Source organism: Somniosus microcephalus, chromosome 27, assembly GCF_052327205.1.
Source record: "Somniosus microcephalus isolate GS21.2 chromosome 27, FLI_Smic_1.0, whole genome shotgun sequence".
Classification (NCBI taxonomy): Eukaryota; Metazoa; Chordata; class Chondrichthyes; order Squaliformes; family Somniosidae; genus Somniosus; species Somniosus microcephalus.
This window is the reverse complement of record NC_141013.1, coordinates 37,835,976-37,861,555: the sequence shown is the minus strand read 5'-3', so window position 1 is coordinate 37,861,555 and position 25,580 is coordinate 37,835,976. Positions and strand designations below refer to the sequence as shown.

Genomic DNA, 25,580 nt, shown 5'->3' with positions numbered 1-25,580 from the left:
CTTTTAAGACTGCTAAAACCGCTAGTACCTCCTCCCTCTCGATGCTAATATGTTCAAGTATATCACAGTCCCCCTGCCCGATTTCTATGTCTACATCGTCCTTCTCCATACTGAACACAGATGCAAAAAATTCATTTAAAACCCCACCTACATCTTCTGGCTCCACACACAGTTTGCCACTTTGGTCCCTAATGGGCCCTACTCTTTCCCTAGTTATCCTCTTGCCCTTAATATACTTATAAAACACCTTAGGAGTTTCCTTTATTTTGCTCGCCAGTGTTATTTCATGGCCCCTCCTCGCTCTCCTAATTTCTTTTTTAAGTATCCCCCTGCACTTTTTATACTCCTCTAGGGCTTCCTCTGTCTTTAGTCCTTTGTATCTGCCAAAAGCCCCCCCTTTTTTTCCTAATCCATTCTCATATATCCCTTGACATCCAAGGTTCCCTGGGCTTGTTGGTCCCACCCTTGACCTTTACGGGAACATGTTGCCATTGTACTCTCTCAATTTCCTTTCTGAAAGACTCCCATTGCTCCGATGTGGATTTTTCTACAAGTAGCTGATCCCAGTCCACTTTGGCCAGATCCTGCCTTGTCATATTAAAATCGGCCTTCCCCCAATTTAGAACCTTTATTTCCGGTCCATCTCTGTCCTTTTCCATGACTACCTTAAATCTCACCGAATTATGGTCACTGTCACCAAAGTGCTCACCTACTAACACTTCTACCACTTGCCCGGCCACATTCCCTAGAATTAGGTCCAGTACCGCCCCCTCTCTTGTAGGACTTTCTACATGCTGGCTCAGAAAGCTCTCCTGGATGCACTTTAAGAATTCTGCACCCTCTAAGCCTTTCACACTCTGACTATCCCAGTTAATATTGGGGAAGTTGAAATCCCCCACTATTATTACCCTATTATTTGCACATTTCTCTGAGATTTGCCTACATATCTGTTCCTCTATCTCCCCCTGACTGTTTGGGGGCCTATAGTACACTCCCAGCAAAGTGCTTGCCCCCTTTTTGTTTTTATGTTCGACCCATATGGCCTCATTAGAGGAACCTGTTAATATATCATCCCTCCTTACAGCAGTAATTGACTCCTTAATTAATATTGCGACACCCCCTCCTCTTTTACCCCCCCCTGTCTCACCTGAAGATTCTATACCCCAGAATATTGAGCTGCCAGTCTTGCCCCTCCCTCAACCATGTCTCCGTGATAGCAACAATATCATACTCCCATGTGTTCATCAACACCTTCAGTTCATCCACCTTATTCGCAAGACTCCTTGCATTAAAATAAATGCCATCCAGCCTTGCCCTACTCCCTTGTGCCGTTACATATTTGCTCTGCCTTCCAAGCTGACTTGTTTTTTCTTCTATATTTGGCTGTACATCGCCCCCTAGTATAGCTCCACTCTGTATCCCATCCCCCTGCCAAGTTAGTTTAAACCCCCCCCAACAGTGCTAGCAAACCTCCCCGCAAGGATATTTGTCCCATTCTGGTTCAGGTGCAACCCGTCCGACTTGTACAAGTCCCACCTTCCCCAGAAGCAGGCCCAGTGATCCAGGAAACGAAAGCCCTCCCTCCTGCACCAACTCTTTAGCCACGCATTCATCTGCTCTATCCTCCTATTCCTATACTCACTCGCACGTGGCACCGGGAGTAATCCAGAGATTACAACCTTTGAGGTCCTGCTCTTTAGTCTGCCACCTAGCTCCCTAAATTCTTGCTGCAGGACCTCATCCCTCTTCCTACCCATGTCGTTGGTCCCAATGTGAACCACGACCTCTGACTGTTCACCCTCCCCCTTCAGAATGCCCTGCAGCCGTTCAGTGACATCCTTGACCCTGGCACCAGGGAGGCAACAAACCATCCTGGAGTCATGTCTACGGCCACAGAAACGCCTATCTGTTCCCCTTATGATAGAATCCCCTACCACTATTGCTCTCCCACTCTTTTTCCTCCCTTCCTGAGCAGCAGAAGCACACCCGGTGCCAGGAAGTTGGCTGCTGCTGCCTTCCCCTGGTAAGTCATCCCCCTCAACAGTATCCAAATCAGTATACCTGTTTGAGAAGGGGATGGCCACAGGGGTCCCCAGCACTACCTGCCTGCTCCGCCTGATGGTCACCCATTTCCCTTCTGCCTGTGCAGCCCTTACCTGCGGTGTGACCAACTCACTAAACGTGTTATCCACGACCCTCTCAGCATCGCGAATGCTCCAAAACTCATCCATCCGCAGCTCCAGCGCCTCAATGCGGTCTGCTAGAAACTGCAGCTGGATACATTTCCAGCACACATGGTCGTCAGGGATGCCGGCAGTGTCCCTGAATTCCCACATAGCGCCGGTGGAGCATAACACGGGGCTGGGCTGTCCTGACATGACTTACCCTTTAATTAATTTAAATTAATTCAATACCACCAATTAAAGATATACTCTAGGGCGCTTGTATGGCAGAAGTCCCCGCTACACCACAGAGACCCTAGAAAATATAAACCGCAGAATTGAAGTTACCTTACAGCTAAATTATATATTTAAGGGCCCTGGTTTATAAACAGTCCCCGCTACACCGCAGAGACTTTAGAAACTATAAACCACAGAGTTAAGGTTTAAAAAGAGAGAAATACTCACCAACCAATCACTTACCTGCTTCCTGGTGACGTGACATTTCGATTTCTTTTTACTTCTCTCCTTCCCTCTGAGTTCCGAGATTGGAGACTGGTACGCCTTACCTGGTCTCTGGAGCCTTTTATACTCACCGCTCACTGCTCAGCCCGCGATTCCCGCCGACTCTCGCTCCGCACTGAGGCCTTACCTGGTCTCTGGAGCCTTTTATACTCACCGCTCAGCCCACGATTCCTGCCAACTCTCGCTCAGCACTGAGGCCTTACCTGGTCTCTGGAGCCTTTTATACTCACCGCTCAGCCCGCGATTCCCGCCGACTCTTGCTCTGCACTGAGGCCTTACCTGGTCTCTGGAGCCTTTTATACTCACCGCTCACCGCTCAGCCCGCGATTCCCGCCGACTCTCGCTCAGCACTGAGGCCTTACCTGGTCTCTGGAGCCTTTTATACTCACCGCTCACCGCTCAGCCCGCGATTCCTGCCGACTCTCGCTCCAAACTGAGGCCTTACCTGGTCTCTGGAGCCTTTTATACTCACCGCTCAGCCCGCGATTCCCGCCGACTCTCGCTCCTCCTTTTAAGTTGCTCCTTAAAGCCTACTTCTTTGACCAAGCTTTCGGCCACTTGTCCTAATGGGGGCGATTTTTCCAGCCTTGGGGAGGTGGGTTTGGAGGTGGGACTACCGGGAAAATGGCAGAATCTGGGGGTGGGTACCCATCCTGCCGCCAACCCGCCTCCGTTCCATCTTCCCAGGAGCTGGGTAGCTGACCTGCGCCAGGTCCCGTCTCCTGGAGGCGGGAAGGGGATTACAGCCACTCAACTGCCTGTTAACAGGTAAGTAACAGGCAGTTAGGAGGATTATCCCTATTTTTCCACTAGAGGCACAGGCTTCCTGACGTCGGGAAACCCCACCAGGGTCACCGGGGCGAGGCGGGGGTCGGAGGGGTGCAAAAGTGCGCTGTGGAGGTAAGTGATGGGTGCAAGTGTGGAGAGGTAAATATGTGAGGTGAGTGGAAAGTGATAGAAAATGTTTATTTACCTTTGTTTCTTCCTGCAGGTTTCAACCGTTGGGGATGCGGAGAGTCTCGCATCTCACCGGCAGAGATGACAGATGGCTGCTGCATTCTCCGATGCAGCAGCCATCTAATTTCTGCTCACAAAAGAGGTTTGGCGAGCCTTGAATACAAGAACTCATCAAACAACAGAGAATGTCAGTGGTTTGACAGCTTCACAGAGCTGTCAAACGATGACAATTCATCTGTCAAAACTTTTTGACAGATGAAACGTCATACGCTGACGTTCTCTGTAACCGGCTTCCTCTTAATTGGCCTGCTAAGCCCACTGGGCGGGCTTAACAAGGTCAATCAAGGGAAAACAACGTGGGTTGGCCACAAGTCGATGGAGGCGGGACTAAAACCCGACAAGCAGCAGTCCCGCCTCCAACGCGCCCCCATTGACAAAATCCAGCCCAATATCTCTTTATGTGGCCCGGTGTCAATTTTTGTCTCATTATGCTCCTGTGAAGCACCTTGGGACATTTTACTAAGTTAAAGGCACTAAATAAATGCAAGTTATCATTGTAAGAGGTAAAAATTCCAATGTGCTGCTCTTTGGTACATATTGCAATTTCTGTCTGGGAGAGTGCAATTTTGCAATTTGCACTCCCGGCATGCACGAAGGAGTGATGCATTGAAATTTTTACCCCCAAGTGAAATGAGTTTGGGCAGTCTAAACTCTTCACAAAACAGCCCACAACTCAACATGAAACATGGCAGCATAACTTGCAGGAACCACAAAGATAATTGGTTTGAAAATGGAAGATGTCATATTCTAATATATAAGCAAATGTGATTACTGCATTGTATTTACCAAGGCAAAGTACAGCATTATATTATTAACAAAAAGATATGACTCAACAAAATCTATCTCTCAATGTAAGCTCGAGGAACAGCACTTCATCTTTCTATTAGGCACTTTACAGCCTTCTGGACTTAACATCGAGTTCAACAATTTTAGACTATAACCTCGGCCCCTGTATTTCTTTATTTTTTAATTTTTTTCTCTTGTTTTCTCACATGGTAGCTGTTAATGATGCTGCCATCATCATTCACACCTCATCTAGAGTCATCTTTTGTTTCTTAACTTGTCCCTTTGGGGGCGATTTTCCCACTGGAGACGAGATGGAGGCAGGTTTCGGTTTGGGTTGGTTTGAAACTCGCCTCCACTGATAGGTTTCAAAAATTTGCGATTTTCCCATGATTGGCCACTTGATTTCAGAGGTGTGGGATGCCCTCGCTCAATTAGTGTTTTGGGACTGAAACTCGCCTCTGTTGACAGCACTTTTCCAGTCTGATTTTATGGCTTCTTCCTCCCTTGGCTCATTTCACAGCATTTCTGCATCTCCTGCACCACCTCCAACATCTTCTGAGAAACCACTATGTCCAATTCCAAGGCAAGGACCTCCCCGAGGCTCTCGGATGAGGCGCTGCAAATGTTTGAGGGGGTGACAGCTAGCATGGAGGTGCTCTTCCACTCATCTCGGAGGAAGAGGCTTGCCAAAGAAACCAAGGCTGTGTGGGTCCAGCTGGCAAGGGATATAACCTCCAGATCTGTGTGCAGATTGGGAGAATGTTCCTGTGTATTGATGAAATGCCATCCCTGTTGGAAAGCATTAAAATGATTTGAAGCCAAAATGTTGGCGTTATGGCATCTGTTCTTTCGCCTTAGGCAGCTCCACATTGCGGGCACCGCCACACTTGCATTGTCAGGTTGGTGGCCTGAGTGAAAGGAGGCCAGAGAGTCATGTCCATTGTCAATGATGTCCTAGGATGGAGCCAAGGACATGTGCCAACTTGGGCAACCTGTGCAAATCTGGCCATGATAAGTTCATCCCTTGCATCCCGGGAAGCCATGTGCTCGCGTGCTGCCGCTGCCGCTGGTCGATACACCGGCGCTCTGAACTCCTCCTGCTCCTCCTCCTCCTTCTCCAGATCCTCCTCCTCCTCATCCTCATCTGAGGTCCACGCAGAAAGAAAACAAATGGTTCCCATGCTGCTTTTAGATGCCTCCTTGGGGAAGCGCTCATTGCAAGTGGGGAGAGGGTCTTCCAAGGAGGTCCCACAGGTGATGGAGTCAAGCTGCTGCACCTCCAACTTCGGAAGGCCTTCTAAAAGTGCTCAGAGACCCTTTAAAGCCAAGGTCTGGCACCTGCAAGTAATCCTTGCTGCAATAAACGATGTCTTCTTAGACCTGCAGCAGTGAGGAGGCCACCCACGAGTCAACCCGCCAGGTTTACCTGGCGTGGTTTAGGAGGTGCGTGAATCACGCCAAATAGCTGGAAAAATCATGAGTCTTATGTTCATTAATAAATAGACATTCTTATTATGAACACAGCTAGCTTTTGCTAGACACTTTTATTGAGCACATGTGGACTAGGTACAGTATCTGTAGAGGCTTCCATCTTGACTGTTGCCTTGTGGGTAGACTAGTGCCTCATGGGTAATGTCGTCTTAATATACATACAGCTGGGTAGTGTAGTCTTATACATACAGCTATATACAGCTCTACAGCTCCACCTAGTGTCCACTATAGAATGACATGTTATTGATCATTACAATGAGGGCCTCTCAAAATAGGCTTAGAGAAGCCCTTAACGAGCATTTAAGGATCTTTAATAGCGCAATGGCCAGCTGGAGGTGGGAGCATTTCCCGACCTCCAAAACCGGCACCAGCAAAATCCCGTGGAGGCGGGTTGGAGGCGGGTTCGAACCCGACCTCTTTGATTCTGATTTTCCCGCCTTTCCCGCCTCCAAACCCACCTCCTCCGACGTCAGAAAATCGCCCCCTTTACCTCTCCTTTTGCCTAGCACCATCATCCCTTTAGTCAGTCAATCTCTCCTGCCCTCCATCCTATCACAGACCTTCCCTTTGTTCTTTCCTCCCCTCCTCCCTGTCCCTGCTTAAAAATCTCTCTAACCTTTTCCAGTTCTGAGGAAGGGTCCCCGACTCTCAAGGTTGACTCTGTTGCTCTCTCCTCGATGCTGCCTGACCTGCTGAGTGTTTCCAGCATTTTCTGCTTATGCACAATTCAATCCAATCCTATATCGAGCATTTATTTTACCATTTCCACTGACTTCCTAATATTTGTGAATATAGTGTACAGCTTGTGAAGATAACACATTGACATTGCTTTGCCACTTAATTTAGTGATATGAACCTAGATAGCTGTTGCTGTTAACATTAAGCACATTTGAATTACATTTCTCTTTGCTGTTTTAACATAAGCCTTACCCCATTTAATTTAAATGGGATAATTCCTCTGCTAAGTGTTCATCAACTAATACCAACAAAAAAAGTAATTTCTAGGCGACACTGTTTAAGCACACTGAAGATATTTGTTTTAAACTTAGTTGTACTCTCCCTCCTGACCTCCATCATCAAAAACATCTGTGTCAGTAAGTTAACCTTATTTCCTTTTTGTTTAACAGGCGGCATCACTGTCCACATCTGCCAACAGGATTCTATGACAGGACTCTACAGCCTTTTCTACTGACTGAATACCATGACAAATACCCTGCGTATGGAGCTCTCAAGCCTCGGGACAGCTTTAAACCAAAACACGAATATCTGGGTAATCGTGGCAAAATGGAAGGAAGCTCAACATTTAAGTAAATGTCTTAAGACAACAGTTTGGATATCTGTAAGGCATACATCGATGTGCAAAGGCAATTGTTTAGTCAACTGTATGAAATGCACAAATTATATTGATCCTATTTATCTGTGCTACTTATAATTATGGCATTTCATGTTTTATCCCTTGTATTCTGACATTAATTCACAATTACTATCATCAAGCTTTTTTTTTCAAGGTGAGAATAGTAATTTCTTTGCAATTCTTAAGCATGACTTTATAAAACCGTTTGGGCATTTATAGAGTCTACAACACAGAGCATTTTTTTGTGATTTTGTTTGTCCAAAATGTGATACTTTAATCTAGAGGAGGGCAATATTAATTTCTGCTAAATTATTTTCAAATTCAAATCTAGAGCCATACTTTCCTCAGTACAATAATGATATTGAAAGTATAAATAAAAAATTTTTTAAAGGGCAAAATGCCTGTAGAATGCAGGCAAACTTCATCCAAGTTTAATGCCACTCTGTGTTGCCATAACCCTCCAAAAACATTAGCAAAAAGTATGAGAAAGAAGTACATTTTGTTTGTTAAAGCCTCGTTAAAAGTCATTAATTATGAACTTATGCAGGATTCTGCAACTTTGCAGTCAACTCAAAAAGAAATGTCTTTACTTCAGGTTAGACATGGTGTCAGAGAGCTTAACATGTGGCAAGATTTGGTGTATTATTGAGGCAGTGACCTAAGTGAATAGCACAGAGGATTTCTTTGTCAGAGAGTATGGGTCTAATAGTTACTGCCGGGTATGTTTCGGTGGAGCAAGAAGGAAGGATAGTCGAGAAGCACTTTGGGGTGCAAGACTCGCAGCAGGTACTGCCCCAGGCAGTGGGCCTAATGTAATCGAGTCAGCAAAGACAGCTGCCACTGAGATGTACTACCTGGCACAGGAAGACCTGTGGAGACAATCAGCTGTTTGCAACGCAGTGCAGGTCACCAGAGCCTCACCTTTTACATTGCAGAGTCATTCCAACCACCTACAGGGGACATCTCAGGAATCAGGCTCTTTGTTGCTGATTTCTTTTTTTTTTTTACAATGAAAAACATCACAGACTAAAATATAAGTGTGAATTGACTTTATTCGATTTTGCAGTGATAGTGACATATGTCGATGTGGAAAGGAATGAAAAATAAGAACAAATAAAATGCTGCTATAATAATAAAAATCTGCAAATCTGAAACAAAACCACTATGCTGGAAATACTGTACACAGCAGGTCTATCAGAATCTGTAAAGACAAAAGATGGGTCCACTTTTATCAGAATTGGAAACAGATAAGTAGCCCTTACAGTGCTGAATAAAATGGACAAAATGTAGGGGAGGAGAGAACAACCAATAAAAGTCAAGCCACTTATGCTGACTATGATCACAAAGCTAATGGATTTAATAACCTGTGAATAGTTTTTCTTAAAGCTGGCAAGAGGCCAGAAGGAACTGGTGATTATATATAATCCATCATCCAGTCAAGCAGTGAAACGGCTTTATAAAGACAAACGGGGTTGAAACAGCTAAAAATGGAAGGTTGATGGAAAACAGTCAGGAAACTGGGGGAGAGAACTACGGTGTGAAATCGCTCAATTAATGTTCAGAGTAGAGGGCTGCAGAGTATCAAGAAAAACTATGAGATACTGTTCATAAAGTTTGTATTTGAGCTTGGTTGGAACAGGGTAGGAGGCCAAAGACAGAAATCAGGATGGGAATAGGAGGGGAAGTTGAAACAGCAAACCACAGAGAAGTCAGGACCATTGCAGAAGCAATGCAGATGTCCAGTAAGGTGGTCACATAATCTGCATTTATGTATTTTGATGCTTTGGCAACATAAGATGTACCTTATCATGCCAATAAAGCGATTTGTATTGTATTGTATTGTATTGGTTTCTCCAGAGGAGACTGCACTGGTGGCAGCCAATACACCAGCCTGATTGATGCCGCACATGCAAATTGCTGTCTCGTGTGGATAGAATGCGTAGGGCAATAGACAATGGTGTGGGGTGAAGGGAAATCCACAGGTGCATGGGAAAGACCAAGGGGGAGGACAACCAGAAGTAGGGGTGGTGGAAGAGTGAAGAAGAAGGAAGCTGTCTCAGTCAGCTGCTATTTGGCCTCCGATAGGCGGTGCTCCTTGCTCAACATAACACCCTTGTCGGCACGTTTGATGATGATTTTAGGGTTGGGACCAAAAAAGGAGCTGGATCAGAAGGAGATGGATTAGATCGAGTAAGAATAGTAGAGAAACTCAAATGAGCAATTGTGTGCTAGCAGTTCTCCATAGAAAGATCAATGGAGGCCAAGGGGATATAGGGGAAAAGTCCAAGTGGATAGGAAAGGCTGGAGCATTGATCAGAGTCATGACGGAAAGGGGTTCAGAGCAAACAAAATGTACAGTGCTGAAGGCAAAGAGTTTAGTATCATGTTGCGCTTGGAATTTATTGAGATTGGGCATGGGGAGATCCAGCTAATTCGGGTAAGTTGCACAGAAGTTCTGTCATCTGAATTTGTGACTAAGCCTGATGCACCTGCATCAGTGACCGGAGTTTCATTTGCAGTAGTTGCTGTGGACTCAGTGCTTTCAAGTGCACTACCTCCTGTTGCTGTTCTCCAAATGTGTTTAAGGTGGCCATGACTGTATTAAAACCCCCATAGCAGCAGTGGGATTCATGAGAGATGCACTTATTGTGGCTATGGTCTGTATACTTGAGGTCACTACTACATAGGGTAAATTTCACTTTTTCTTTTCAATACTTTTGGTCATTAATTTTAATGGCAAAAAAAGTCATGGGGACTGTGTCTGTGATTCCCAATGTGTGATCCTGCTATAAATTCATAAAATTTATTCTCATGTTCAATGGAATACAACAATGCAGACAGCCTTTGGGAAATGACATCATGTATATTTGGGTATTGGATTCCTCCAACCTACTCAGATCATCTTGCATTGTCACATGCAAGGAGGCAAGTGACTCCTTAATGTGGTCCTCGTGATATACCATCTCCCTGTGAAAGTAGACCCATGCAAGTCAGGACGGGCCTGCAGTGTACTGGGCCTCGACTGTTATCGATGGCCCTTCATCAACCATCACAGCCCTTCCTCACTGACATTTGGTGCCTCACTGTTATTCCACCTGAACATTACAACTTATTTCTCATACAGATATATAATATATTTACTATAAATGAGTATGTTTGTGCCACAGTGAAAGGTGCTCTTCAGATTTGAATGGAGGGCAACTTATTTCTCCTTGCGCAATAAGATAAGATCAGATAATATATAATAGGATGGATTTTTCTTCTACCTTTTTAGTGCACTCATAGGAATGCCCTACTTTACTAAACACACTTTCCGTGAGATGGGATGCATTGCAGCTAATGCACAACTGAGGAAGCAATTAGTACACGTCTGTAATAACACTTTCTAGCCATCCTGTATTAATAACAAATAGAAAATCAATCTGAGTGTCAGGTATGTAATTTTTCTCATATTATAGACAGAAGCTGCAGTCCTGCGTCTATATGCCAAGAATGAGCTTGAACACAGAGTCAAACACTTGAAGGATTATTAAGGGTTAAATAAACAGAGATACTCAAAGCCAACACTGAGATTACATAAGATGCTCCTGCTAAATGCACATTACAGCCATTTGAGCTCACCTTCTTTCTCTCTCGTCTCCTCCTCCTGATTTCCTCCAACCTCCTTCTCAACCTATGGCTACGATCTCACCTTATTGATACTGCTTCTAGCTGCACTAATCCGTAGGCATCTGCATTCCATAACCCTTTACACATATTCTTGGTACTAACTTGTACCAGTCTCTACCAAGATGTTCCAGGCTTTCTAAACATCTTTCACTCAAGGCTTTCTTTTTGTGGTCCCAAGACTGATGTTTAGGGTTAGCAATACATAGAAAGTATGATTATGGTTAGTTACAGATAACGCAATCTCTAAATGTGATCAGTGTGCAATCTGACCTAGAAAGAAGGCTCTGACCTCTATAGAGATACTGTTAACTACATTTGCAGTCTTTTAATTCTAAGTATAGAGCTAATATAAAATGGAAGCTAATATAAATGGATTCTTTTTGTACAAAATGGATTCCTTTACTGTCTCTTGATCTTGAGTGCACAAATGCGAGCATTCATGGAGATTGCACAAAACCCTTTTTCACTGATGAGATCTTGTAGATGGTCGTGGATGGGGTGAGAAGGCAGTGAAACCCTCTCTTTGGGTTGGAAAGGCAACCAGAAGTCATAGAAGGCAATGCGAACACAATGTATGGCATCCACTGCAGATGAAAGGATGTGCATAAGAATCTGTCTCATTGCAAGAAAAGTGCCGAACTGCACAAGGAGGCTAACTGTCAATGCTATATGAGTACCCAAAGAATTTGCAAGTCCCAGACGTACTTCCCTGAAAAGATTTACAAAAGAGGACTGTTGGTCCGAGTTTTTGCAGTAATGTGGTGGCAATGGAGTGCAAAAGGACATAGCAGAAGTATTTGAACAGGCCAGAAAAGAGAAGCAAGCAAAGTTGCAGGTAAGAAAAATTGGTACTAACTACAGATAGACGTGACTGTATGAAAGTAATCTGCAGTTCGAAGTTTAGTTAGCAAAGTACTTGGAACTTTATTTTTCTGGGCCTGTCACAATTTCTTCTTATGCAATGTATGCTGTTCCTTTCTTTGCAGAAGAAGAGGGCCTTCAGCAGGTGACAACATCTGAGGTCTGGTGGTGGAATTTAACAAATAAAAACCCATTACCCTCTTTAAGGAGGCTAAAAGCTGATACATGGGTCTGGGGATGCTGACAATTGTGGAGAGAACACATGATGAGTAACAGATCATAGGTGAGGAAGGAGCAAACTTAGAGGCATAGGAAGAGTGGACTCCTGGTGGTCAGTGGTCTAGCATGCCTACTGGTCATGCTGAGTTGCTTCATAATTATGACCTCATTGGGATCAGCTAAGAAACTGCTTCATGAACATGAACAGGTGAATACAATGCAGCTTGGTCTTGCTAATGCTACCACCCAGATATACTTTTGCAGGAAGAGCTCTGGCATGGAAACAGCTACCACAGTTGGAGTATCTTTCAACAGTGCCCCCACTGATGTTGAGGTGTTGTGGTCCAAATTCCAAGGTGCAGTTAAGGTCAGCTTTGACTCACAAACACAACTGGGACACCTGTCATTGACCTTGAAGTAATGCACCCACCGCTACTCACAGAGAGTGGTCATCTTCAGGACTCCAACAGCAGTTCCCGAGAGAAAGGCATAATCAGATGGTGACTCTCCAGTCACTGCTAGTCCTTTGAGAGCCCATGCCTCTGGGAATTTGACTAGAGAAGACCCCGCAGCCAATATAGCTGAAATATTACAGGCTATTCGCAGCATGCAGGACCACAGCTGGCCTTTGGAATCACCTGAAAATCCACAGGATACTCCACAGCAAGCACCATAGCTACTTTTTAATTTCCTTTTATTTATTCATTTACGGGATGTGGGCGTCACTATCAAGGCCAGCATTTATTGCCCAGCCCTAATTGCCCTTGCGAAGGTGGTGGTTCTGTTCCAGAAAGGTATCATTTAGCAGTGCTCGAGACAGACCACAGCAGACGGTTACATGTAGCACAAGGAGACGGGACAGTAGTACATCCTGTTAAACAAAGTCTACATGTGCACTCTTGCATAAATAAAAGCAAGGCTCACCACTGTAAAAATTGAAGTAATTCCGTTTATATTAATTTATAAAACTAAGGATTGTACAAGAAATGATTCATAGAATAGAGAAGAGCATATAAAATATATTTAATGCCTTGAATGCTGCCCTTTTGGTTGCGGTAAGGACTCCTGTGCAAGCTTCAATGGGGGGAAAAATCCTGAATGATCACACTGAAAAACGATGTGGTAACTAAAAGAAACTACTGCTCACTGACCCTCCGAGGCCCGCCTGACTCAATTTTGGAGACCACCTTGAAATGAGTGGCCAGCGCCCTTGCCCCGAACAAGCCTTATTAAAAATATTTGAGGTCCTACGAAAGTAGTAGGATCATGTTGCAATTTTCAGGCACGAATTGGTACTGTACATAGACCAGCTCAACTAATGGCCCTTAAAGGGACTGCTAGAGGCTGTTCCGGAAACATTGTAGGTAAGTTTTCAATAAGGTTTTTGCGGGGTCAAGAGGAGCATAAATGCTCCTCCCTTGGTCCCACAAATAAATCATCTGGCCTTCTGCTGGTCCTTTCATGCCCGGCTTGGATTACCCTCCCCCCTTCCTTAACAAACAAATCCTTCTCCGCTCAGTCTCCTCAGAGGAGCTGCCTGATTTCCTGCCCCCCTGATCTGTGAGATCCCGTCAGTGCTTGTTGAGCATTGGCAGCTTTATGATCTCATTCCAACGAGGCCCAACCATGGAAATGGTTCAGGGCTGTTTCCGGTGCTGTCAGGCAAGCAGTGCAGTGTGATTGTTCTGCTCACCACCCATCTGACGTGTGCTCAAAATGAAAATGTTGCGTTTATTTCCAACACCAGATCTCTGATTGGTCACCTTGAAGGCAACACCTGATTTCTGATTGGTCCCCTTAGAGAACAAGACACACTCAGCAGTTTATCTGGAATGTACAATTAGTCCTGCCTGCCTAAGTAATCAATTAGTTTGCAAAATTTAATTTGAGACATTCTGACTGCCTTGCTCCAGACACAACAGAGCTCACATAGAACAGACAGGGCTCATCCTCACGGGTTATGACCTTCTCCCACCCCCCAAACAAGTTCCTGCCACCCCACCCAACAAGTTCCTGACCTTCCCCCTCCCCCTCAAATTCCTGACCTTCTCCCCCTGCCCAAGTTCCTAACCCCCCGCCCCCCACCGGAGTTCCTGAGCTCCCCCCCCCAACAAATTTCTGACCTCCTCCTGCCCGAGTTCCTGACCTCCCCACAAGTTTCTGACCTCCTCCCAAATTACTGAGCTCCCCCCACCCCCCCCCGCCCAAGTTCCTGACCTCTCCATGCCCCCCCCCCCCCACCCAAGTTCCTCCCTTTCAATTCTCTCTCTTCTCCCCCCGGCCACCAACGGATCCAGTGACCTCTCCTTATGGAGCTGTGGAAAGTGTGGCCCATGCTACAGGCCGCAACTGATGGGTACTGCGCATGCGCGGCTTCGGTAAACATGCGCAGAAGCGGAACGGGTGCACATGTGCGGCTCCAGGATACCGCAAAAGTGTTCGTGCAGATAATCACTCCAAAGTGAAAATCAGCCGCACTATGTGGTACGCCTTGATTGGCACCCCATCCACCACCTTACACATTCACTCCCTCCACCACCGGTGCAACATTCCTGCAGTGTGTAGCATCTACAAGATACACTGCAGCAACTCATCAAGGCTTCTTCGGCAACACCTCTCAAACCCATGACCTCTACCTCCTAGAAGGACAAAGGAAGCAGGCGCAGGGGAACACCACCACCTCCAAGTCACACACCATCCTGACTTGGAAATATATCCCCATTCCTTCATCGTTGCTGGGTCAAAATCCTGGAACTCCCTACCTAACAGCACTGTGGGAGTACCTTCACCACGCGGACTGCTGCGGTTCAAGAAGGCGGCTCACCATGACCTTCTCAAGGGCAATTAGGGATGGGAAATAAATGCTGGTCTTGCCAGTGACGCCCACATCCCGTGAATGAATAAATTAAAAAATTAAAAGAAACACCACCACATTGTCCTGTCATCTTAAATAGAAAATACCACGCTACAAAACCATTACTAAAGTTATTGGCCAGATTTATTTACAGATAAAATCATGTACAAAAACAGAAACAGATGCAAGTTTCTGTACAGTACAGTCCTTAATAAGTGAACTGGAACCACAAAGCATTAATATGCCCTTTTCAGAAAGCTGCCTCTTATGATCTCTTGACATGTAACAGGCCTTTTAGACCAAACATCCAGGCTTTCTCTTTTCTTGTTCACATTTTTGGGATGAGAAGTTACATACAGAATGTGTGAGTCATGCACTCAATGAGTCTGCATATCTTCATCAGGACTGAAGACTACTATTTTACACAGTTTAATCCCTTTGAAGATTTTGCTGTCAATCACTTGTGACCAAAAACAATATATATGAAAATGTTCCCACGGAAACACATCCTCTGTCGCTCAAGCACCTGCTAAATCCCTATACATTGTGCAACATGAAACAACACAATTAACAAAGGGCCATTATTTTAACAAAGTTCCTGATCTGCCACCTTGCCCGGTTCATGCAAGCGGTGGATTTCTTAGCTTCCGTTTTGAAGCTTAGCGATGGGAGGAATTTCAAACTATACAACATGGGCAGAAATTCCAGTTCTCATCAGTTTCATCAGTCACATTTGCAGCAGGTAGCCCATATCTCTCATAAGCCAACTTTGCACACTGCTTTCAGCCTGACGGCATAACAAAATGTGTTTCATGAGCACTTCACAGGAAAAGGGCATGAACTTGCAAAATTATGTGCCTTTGGTCACATACCATCTACATGTCTATGGAGCAGGAATCTTTTCTGTTAATAAAAGGGAGGCATTGCCTACAGAAACCTCATGGACTATGTGAGTGCAATCAGCGGAGCCTTATACCCTAGGAATGCAGCACATCTAAAAAAATTGAGCCTGCCTCTCCAGGTATCTCTGTATTCCAGTGTTGAACTTTGTGTATGCAGATGCATGTTGAAACATCTGTTACTTTTATAATGTAATACTGAACTGCATTCTAGTTGGCACTAGTGATGTATCCTGCTGCCTGAAAGGACCCAGTGGTGTAGGAATTTAGTGCACCACTCACTTTGATCTAGTAGTGCATCTAGATGCTATGCCTTGGCTACACCAGATCAGATTCCAGCAGATCACCCACTTCACTTGGTGTATCCGTAGTGTTCAGCCCCGAGGCTACTGCCCTCATAAGCGCAAGGGCTACGATTCCCTCAACGTTCAGTGTTTTTCTCATATAGTGGACACAATCTTGGTCTTCAAGGATCTGATGTTGAGACACTGGGCCAAGATTTTCAGCTTTTTTGCAGCATCCTGTGGAACTTTGGTGAGTCACATCAATGTCCATTTTCTTCAGTCTTCATTTTCAGTGTTTTTCTCATATAGTGGACATAATCTTGGTCTTCAAGGATCCGATGTTGAGACACTGGGCCAAGATTTTCAGCTTTTTTGCAGCATCCTGTGGAACTTTGGTGAGTCAGACCTTCCGCCCACCGCAAGGATGCATCTCTGGCTCGAGCCAATCTCCTTGTCTCATTCGTATGTTTCATCCGGGCACCACGAGGGATGAAGGGAAGCCAGCAGCTCCAGTAAGGCCTGGCAAAGTTTACAAAGTGAAATTTTTTTAAAACAGCAATTGACTACCAAGGCTTTCTTTCTGTTTTTTTTAAATTGAAATATCTCCCCTCTGCTGCCATAGCAACACTGCACACCAGGGACAAACATGCACCCCGTGCTTCTATGGTGCAACTGATGGGAGATACATTCCATATTGTATTTCTGTCATTTCCATAGCATTACAACATGGCTGCATATAAATGGATGGACATATTGTAAGTTCCCTGTCACTTCTGGTGGGAAATCCCAAAAGTGGTAAGGGGGAAATGGGTTCCCTACCCTTTCTAGCCTTTTCTTACAGCTTCAGGCTTACAGCCATGGTGTCTCTACATCTCTTTCTATGAAAAACACCCAGATCTTTTCTATACTCATTTGATTCATCTGGTCAGTGCATCCACATTGTCCTCTGATTCCACAATGACCTTTGCACAGTCTACCATTGGCCTTTATTACAAGAGGATTTGAGTGTAAGAGTAAAGACGTCTTACTGCAATTATATAGGGCCCTGGTGAGACCACACCTGGAGTATTGTGTACAGTTTTGGTCTCCTTACCTAAGGAAGGATATACCTGCCATAGAGGGAGCACAACGAAGGTTCACCAGACGGATTCCTGGGATGGGGGGATTGTCCTATGAGGAGTGATTGTGTAGACTAGGCCTATATTCTCTAGAGTTTAGAAGAATGAGAGGTGATCTCATTGAAACATACAAAATTCTTACACGGCTTGCCAGGGAAGATACAGGGAGGATGTTTCCCTTGTCTGGGGAGTCTAGAACCAGGGGTCACAGTTTCAGAATAAGGGGTCGGCCATTTAGGACTGAGATGAGGAGAAATGTCTTCATTCAGAGGGTGGTGAATCTTTGGAATTCTCTACCCCAGAGGGCTGTGGAGGCTCAGTCGTTGAGTATATTCAAGGCAGAGATCGATAGATTTTTGGATATTAAGGGAATCAAGGGATATGGGGATAGTGCAGGAAAGTGGAGTTGAGGTCGAAGATTAGCTCTGATCTTATTGAATGGTGGAGCAGGCTCGAGGGGCCGAATGGCCGACTCCTGCTCCTATTTATTATGTTCTTATGTACCATTCAAATGTCCCTATATCCTTATAAGGACACTCTCACAAATACCCTCTCTAGTAATCTAAGAAAACTAACGCCTTGCAATTTTTACACTTCTTATCCTTATGGCATGGAATTATTTCACCTGGTTTCTGAATCTGAGGTACCAGCTCCTATTTGCTTGATATGGTGAAACTTGTTGAATCCGTGATTCTTAAAGTATGATGTTTTCCAATAACTACACGGAGGCTGTAACTTAACAATCAACAGGTGTTTACTGGAGTAGGGTTGTCTCAAGACTGACAGTACAGAGGCATGCTCAAGGCTTATATACAGGTGTGGTCACTGCCGGTACTACAGTATACAGGAGCTGTAAAAGTAGTTCTCTCTTAAAGGTACATACACTACAATTCCTCCCCTTTTAGATTAGCAGTACCCATAATATTCAAATAACAATTAACACTTTAACATGCACATTAAACAGAAATAGTCCATTTATAGATTCAGTCTTTGGGGCGGCTTCCTGATCTTTTCTGGATAGCGCCTTTCCTGAGGTTCTTGTTCTTGGTGCGGAGGTGATTCTGGCCCCCTTTCGTCGGTTAGTTCATCAGTTTCCACTGCTACTGTTTCTGAGGTAGATGCTACCGGTATGTCGGGTTCATCCCCTGGTACGCGAGACATGGGGTTGACTCGTTCCTGTGACGCTAAGATCTGGTCGACGTGGCGTCTCACAATGTTCTCCCCGACATCCGCTGTGTACATTAATGGCCCCTGCCGTGTGCATATTGTTCCGGGTTGCCATTTCTCTGTTCGGTAGTCATGGGCCAAGACTGGTTGTCCTACATTGAAGCTCCTTGTTGGCTTCTCATTGATGTGCTGGAATTGTTTATCCTCAACATTTCTTCGCACATTTGGTCTGAGCAAATCCAGACGAGATCTCAACCTTCGGTTAAAGAACATCATGGCCGGGGTCTGATTGGTAACTGCATGTGTCGCATTTCTGTAGGCTAACAGGAAATTGTTCACCTTATGCTGTAGTGGAATTTCATCATCGCACATGGCCTTTATCGCCTTTTTAAAGGTTTGCACGAACCTCTCAGCCAATCCATTTGTGGCTGGATGATACGGGGCGGATGTGTAATGCCTTACCCCATTCCTTCTCATAAATTTCCGAAACTCTTCGGACACAAACTGTGGTCCATTATCAGAGCAAATCTGCTCTGGCAAGCCGTTCCTGGCAAATATGGTCCGTAGGACTGCAATCGTTTTCTCTGTAGCGGTTGAGGACATTTTTATCACCTCAGGCCATTTCGAGTGCGCATCCACTGCTATTAAGAACATTGAGTCCATGAATGGACCAGCAAAATCAATATGCACCCATTGCCATGGAGAGGAGGGCCACTCCCATGGGTGTAGAGGGGCATGTGGTGGTGCATTTTGGACCTACTGGCATCCTGAGCAGCTCTTGGTTAGGTCCTCGATTTGTTGATCAATCCCCGGCCACCACACATAAGCCCTAGCAAGGCTTTTCATTTTCACCCCTCCCAGATGACCTTCGTGAAGCTCATTGAGCACTCTCTCCCTTAAATTGGGTGGAATTACCACTCGGGATCCACACATCACTATCCCCTGGCATACTGACAGCTGTTCTCTTCTGGATGAGAATGCTGGCAACAGTGAGTCGCCATGTGTTGGCTATCCCCTCACCATCAAATCATATACCCGAGACAGTGTCGGATCATTGCGGGTCTCCTTCTCTATATCCGCGTTAGTTACTGGCAATCGTTCAATTATTGACGAATAAAATATCTCGATAGGGTCCACTGCTGGTGCTTCCTCCACAGTAGGCAGTGGCAAGCGTGATAGCCCATCAGCGTTTCCATGCTGTTTCATGCCTTTGTATTCTATTTCATATTGGTTCGCCCCTAGAAAAAGGGACCATCTTTGTAAACGTTGTGCAGTCATCACCGGAACGCCCTTCTTTGGATTAAAGATGGAGACAAGTGGTTGGTGGTCAGTCAGCAAGGTGAACTTCTGCCCATGCAGATAGTGGTTGAATTTTTTTACTCCCAATACTAGGCTGAGGGCCTCCCTGTCGATCTGGGCGTAGTTGCGCTCAGCTGAGGTCAGTGACCGAGACGCAAAGGCTACTGGCCTCTCCAACCCGTCTGGGAATTTGTGCGACAGCACCGCTCCAATACCATAGGGTGATGCATCACATGCCAACCGAATTGGTAGTGCTGGGTTGAAATGGGCCAACACCTCTTTTGATGTGATCAATTCTTTGCACTTCTGGAAAGCTCGTTTACATTCGTCATTCCACTTCCATGGTACCCCCGTTTGCAGTAGGGTGTTCAGTGGGTGTAATACTCGAGACAAATTTGGAAAGAACTTATGGTAGTAGTTCACCAGCCTGAGGAACGACCTCAGTTGTGACACATTTTCCGGTGCTGGAGCCTTGACTACTGCCTCAATCCTTTCAGGGGACTTATGTGACCCCTCTTCATCAATAACGTGGCCACAATACAAGATCTGCTTCTGGAAAAACTCGCACTTGTGGTGATTAGCTCGTAGCCCATATTCCTTTAATCTAGTGAGCACCTTCTCCAGGTTGGCGAGGTGATCACTGTCATTTTCGCCTGTGACCAGGATGTCATCCAAATAACATTGGGTCCCTGGAATCCCTTGCAGGACTTGATCCATTGCCCTTTGCCAAATAGCCAGAGCCGATGCTACCCCGAACAATGGCCGGTTTTATTGGTAGAGACCTTTATGAGTGTTGATCGTGAGGTATTGTTTCGAGGCTTCTTCTACCTCCATTTGCAAGTACGCCTGGGCCAGATCAATTTTGGTGAAGCGTTTACCTCCAGATAACGAGGCGAAAATATCCTCAATCCGTGGAAGCGGATATTGTCCCGTGTGAAGGACTGGGTTCACTGTCACCTTAAAATCCCCACAGATGCGGACCTCTTCATTACAGGAATGATGGGTGTAGCCCACTCGCTCCAGTCTACTTTGGACAGTACTCCTGAACGTTCCAACCCTTCCAGCTCTGCTTCGACGGCTGGTCGGATCGCATAAGGCAGCGGTCTGGCCTTAAATAACTTTGGGCTTGCATTTTCCTCTATTTTAATCATTGCTGTTATGCCTTTTAGTGTTCCGAGTCCCTCCTGGAACACTTCTTGTGCGTCAGTTAGCATTTTTGACAGTCGTCCAGGTATGACGTCATCATCCTTTTTGGCCTCAACCTTCAGTGCCTGTATGGAATGCCAATCTAATTGTATCTTCCGGATCCATTCACGTCCTAGTAGTGGTGGTCCTCCATCTGGCAATACATATCGGTCCATTTTAGGTATTTCCTGGCCTTTGTATATCACTTTCACCCTTATTTTTCCTTTGGGGTAGACTTTTTGCCCCGTGTACGTCTTCAAGACAATCTCTGTAGCTTTCAAGGGTATATGTGAAAATAGCCGCTTGTAGTCCCTTTGGTTTATGACTGTTAGGGCTGATCCAGTGTCCAATTCCATTTTCACTTGGACTCTCCGTCTATCTTGAGTGTGACCCAGATAGTCTGGTGATCCTCCATTTTGGTTACCTTATGTAGTTTCAGACAACCCAGCTCCTTGCTTCTGGAGTCTGTATCACTTTTCTGTTCGTCTGAACTACTGTCCATCACCTTATGTACCTTTTTGTACTTCTCCTGTGGAGATTTCTTGGTGCTAGTTTTCTTCCCTGACCTGCAGACTCTTGCTATGTGTTCTGATTTTCCACACTGTCTGCACACTTGGTCCTTGAACCAACAATCCTTCTGGTCGTGTGTTGTTCTGCCGCAGCGATAACACTTCCCTGCTCCATATGACACTGTAATACAGAGAAATGATATTGGGTCAAAAGATCAGGATAATGAAACAGTTTGGGTGGAGATAAGGAATAATAAGGGGAAAAAAACACTAGTGGGCGTAGTCTATAGGCCTCCGAACAGTTGCAACTCTGTTGGACGGAGCATCAATCAGGAAATAGTTGAGGCTTGTAATAAGGGAACATCTATAATTATGGGGGATTTTAACTATCATATTAATTGGACAAATCAAATTGGGCAGGGCTGCCTTGAGGATGAGTTCATTGAGTGTATTAGGGATGGGTTTCTTGAGCAGTATGTAACTGAACCGACCAGGGGGCAAGCAACCTTAGATCTGGTCCTGTGTAACGAGATAGGATTAATTAAAAATGTCCTAGTAAAGGATCCCCTTGGAATGAGTGACCATAACATGGTTGAATTCCATATTCAATTAGAGGGTGAGAAGATTGGATCTCAAACAAGCGTGCTAAGCTTGAATAAAGGAGACTATGAAGGTATGAGAGCGGAATTGAGTAGAGTGGATTGGGAAAATAGATTAAAGGGTAAGACAATACATGATCAGTGGTGTACATTTAAGGAGTTACTTTACAACTTCCAAAAAATATATATTCCACTGAGAAGAAAAGGGTGTAAAAGAAAAGACAGCCATCCGCGGCTAAGTAAAGAAATTAAGGATAGTATTCGACTAAAAACAAGGGCATATAAGGTAGCCAAATCTAGTGGGAGGATAGAGGATTGGGAAAACTTTAAAAGACAGCAAAAAATAACGATAAGATTGATTAAGAAAGGGAAGATAGATTATGAAAGTAAATTAGCAAAAAATATAAAAACAGATAGTAAGAGTTTTTACAGTTATATAAAAAGAAAAAGGGTGGCTAAAGTAAATGTTGGTCCCTTAGAGGATGAGACCGGGAAATTAATGGTGGGAAATATGGAGGTGGCAAAAACACTGAATGAATATTTTGTATCAGTCTTTGCAGTAGAGAACACTAAGAATATCCCAACACTGGACAAACAGGGGGCTATGGGGGGGGGAGGAGCTAAACATGATCAAAATCACTAAGGAAGTGGTACTCGGTAAAATAATGGGACTCAAGGCAGATAAATCACCTAGACCTGATGGCTTACATCCTAGGGTCTTGAGGGAAGTGGCGGTAGGGATTGTGGATGCATTAGTAATAATTTTCCAAAACTCCCTGCACTCAGCAAAGGTCCCGGCAGACTGGAAAACTGCTAATATAACACCCTTATTTAAAAAGGGCAGTAGACAGAAGGCTGGAAACTATAGCCTAACATCTGTGGTAGGTATAATTTTGGAGTCCATTATTAAGGAGACAGTAACAGGACATTTGGATAATCATAATTTAATAGGACAAAGTCAGCATGGTTTTATGAAGGGGAAGTCATGTTTGACAAATTTGCTGGAGTTCTTTGAGGAAGTAACATATAGGGTGGATAAAGGGGAACCAGTGGACGTAGTGTATTTAGACTTCCAAAAGGCATTTGACAAGGTGCCACACAAAAGATTATTGCTTAAGATAAAAAATCACGGGATTGAGGGTAATATTCTGGCATGGATAGAGGATTGGCTATCTAACAGAAGGCAGAGAGTTGGGATAAATGGTTCATTCTCAGACTGGCAATCAGTAACTAGTGGTGTTCCGCAGGGGTCAGTGCTGGGTCCCCAACTCTTTACAATCTATATTAACAATTTGGAGGAGGGGACCGAGTGTAACATATCAAAGTTTGCAGATGATACTAAGATGGGAGGGAAAGTAGTGAGTGAGGAGGACATAAAAAACCTGCAAGGGGACATAGACAGGCTAAGTAAGTGGGCAGAGATTTGGCAGATGGAATACAATACTGGAAAGTGTGAGGTTATGCACTTTGGCAGGAAAAATCGTAGAGCAAGTTATTATCTTAATGGCAAGAAACTGGAAAGTACTGAAGTACAAAGGGGTCTGGGGGTCCTGGTGCACGAAACTCCAAAGGTTAGTATGCAGGTGCAGCAAGTGATTAAGAAGGCCAATGGAATGTTGGCTTTCATTGCTAGGGGGATAGAATATAAAAATAGGGAGGCATTGCTTCAGTTGTACAAGGTATTGGTGAGACCGCACCTGGAATACTGCATACAGTTTTGGTGTCCATACTTAAGAAAAGACATACTTGCTCTCGAGTCAGTGCAAAGAAGGTTCGCTCGGTTAATCCCGGGGATAAGGGGATGGACATATGAGGAGAGGTTGAGTAGATTGGGACTCTACTCATTGGAGTTCAGAAGAATGAGAGGCGATCTTATTGAAACATATAAGATTGTGAAGGGGTTGGATCGGGTGGATGCGGGGAGGATGTTCCCGATGATGGGTGAAACTAGAACTAGGGGGCATAGTCTTAGAATAAGGGGCTGCTCTTTCAAAACTGAGATGAGGAGGAACTATTTCACTCAGAGGGTGGTAGGTCCATGGAATATGCTGCCCCAAAAAGCTGTAGAAGCTACATCATTACATAAATTTAAAACAGAAATAGACAGTTTCCTAGAAGTAAAGGGAATTAAGGGTTACGGGGAGCGGGCAGGAGTATGGACATGAGTCTAGGTTCGGATCGGACATGGCCCTGTGGGTAGCGGAGCGGGCCCAGGGGCCATGTAGCCTGATCCTGCTCCTATTTCGTGTGTCTAATTCTGTTAGATTCAAGAGATGGTTCTGTGATAGTAGATTGGCGGTTAGGATCAGGTCAACCATCATCTTATTGAATGGCGGAGCAGGCTCGAGGGGCCAATTGGCCTGCTCCTGCTCCTATTTCTTATGTTCTTATGTTCTTATTGGTGCCATATTCTTGCGGTCTCCGTTGTATCTCTGCCGCGCCCCGTGCGGCTGCTTCGTGTGATACTGCCATGCTGAAAGCCTTGTCCAGTGTAAGATCCTTTTCAGATAGAAGCCGTCTCTGGGTTCCTTCACTTTGAAGCCCACACACAAACTTGTCCCTTAACGTATCTGCTAGTCCCACTCCAAACTGGCAGTGTTTCGATAGCTTGCGCAGTTCCGTTAAGTACTCAGCATTACTTTTGTCTTTATGCTGGTTCCTTTTGTGGAACTTAAATCTTTCTGCTATCAGCAGCGGTGTGGGGTTTAAGTGGTCCTGTAGGATTTCTACTATGCTTTCGAAATTCTTATCCACGGGCTTCTCTGGGGTTATTAGGTTTTGCAGTAAGCCATAAGTTTTTGCACTAATGGAATTTAACAAAACCAGTGCTTTCCTAGCATCTGGCACTTCATTCGCCCTGCAGTACACCTCAATGCGTTCCACATATGTCGTCCAATCTTCGACTTCATTGTCGAACGCAGTGATACTGCCACTCTTCGGCATCCCTGGGTGTGATTTAACTGTCTAAAATGGCGTCTCCCGCGCTCTCCCTTCTTCTCCACTGGCACAAAATGGTGTCTCCCGCGCTTTCCTTTCTTCCTGCGCTCGCCCTTCTTCTCCGCTGCGGCTTCTAAAAAATGGCATCTCCCGCGCTCTCCCTTCTTCTCCGCGGCTCAATGGCGTCTCCCGCGCTCTCCCTTCTTCTCCCCGCGGAGGCGGTTCAGCCCTTGAGCCCTGGCTGTGCTCTGCGCGCTCTCCTGTGCGCCTTTCCTGTTGCCGTCGCTCGGTCCTGTACCCTGCTGCTGCTTTAGAGTCATAGAGTCATAGAGTTTTACAGCACAGAAAGAGGCCCTTCGGCCCATCGTGTCTGCGCCGCCCATCCATCCCTGTCCAGTCTAATCCCATTTTCCAGCATTTGGTCCATAGCCTTGTATGCAATGGCATTCCAAGTGCTCATCCAAATGCTTCTTGAATGTTGTGAGGGTTCCTGCCTCTACCACCCTTTTGGGCATTGAGTTCCACATTCCAACCACCCTCTGGGTGAAAAAGTTCCTCCTCAAATCCCCTCTAAATCTCCTGCCCCTTACCCTGAATCTATGCCCCCTTGTTATTGACCCCCCTACTAAGGGGAAAAGTTCCTCTTTG

The 25,580-nt window shown here is 45.2% G+C and overlaps 1 protein-coding gene across 1 annotated transcript in view; it reads left to right on the top strand.

The window, feature by feature from the left end:
• The window catches only part of saxo2 (stabilizer of axonemal microtubules 2), a 91,347-nt gene that overhangs the window by 43,544 nt on the left and 22,223 nt on the right, over positions 1 to 25,580 (top strand). Inside the window, exon 2 of the mRNA XM_085968868.1 lies at positions 7,106 to 7,285. Within this exon, the coding sequence (XP_085824994.1) occupies positions 7,106 to 7,285 (180 nt within the window). The remainder of the gene's footprint in view (positions 1 to 7,105; positions 7,286 to 25,580) is intronic.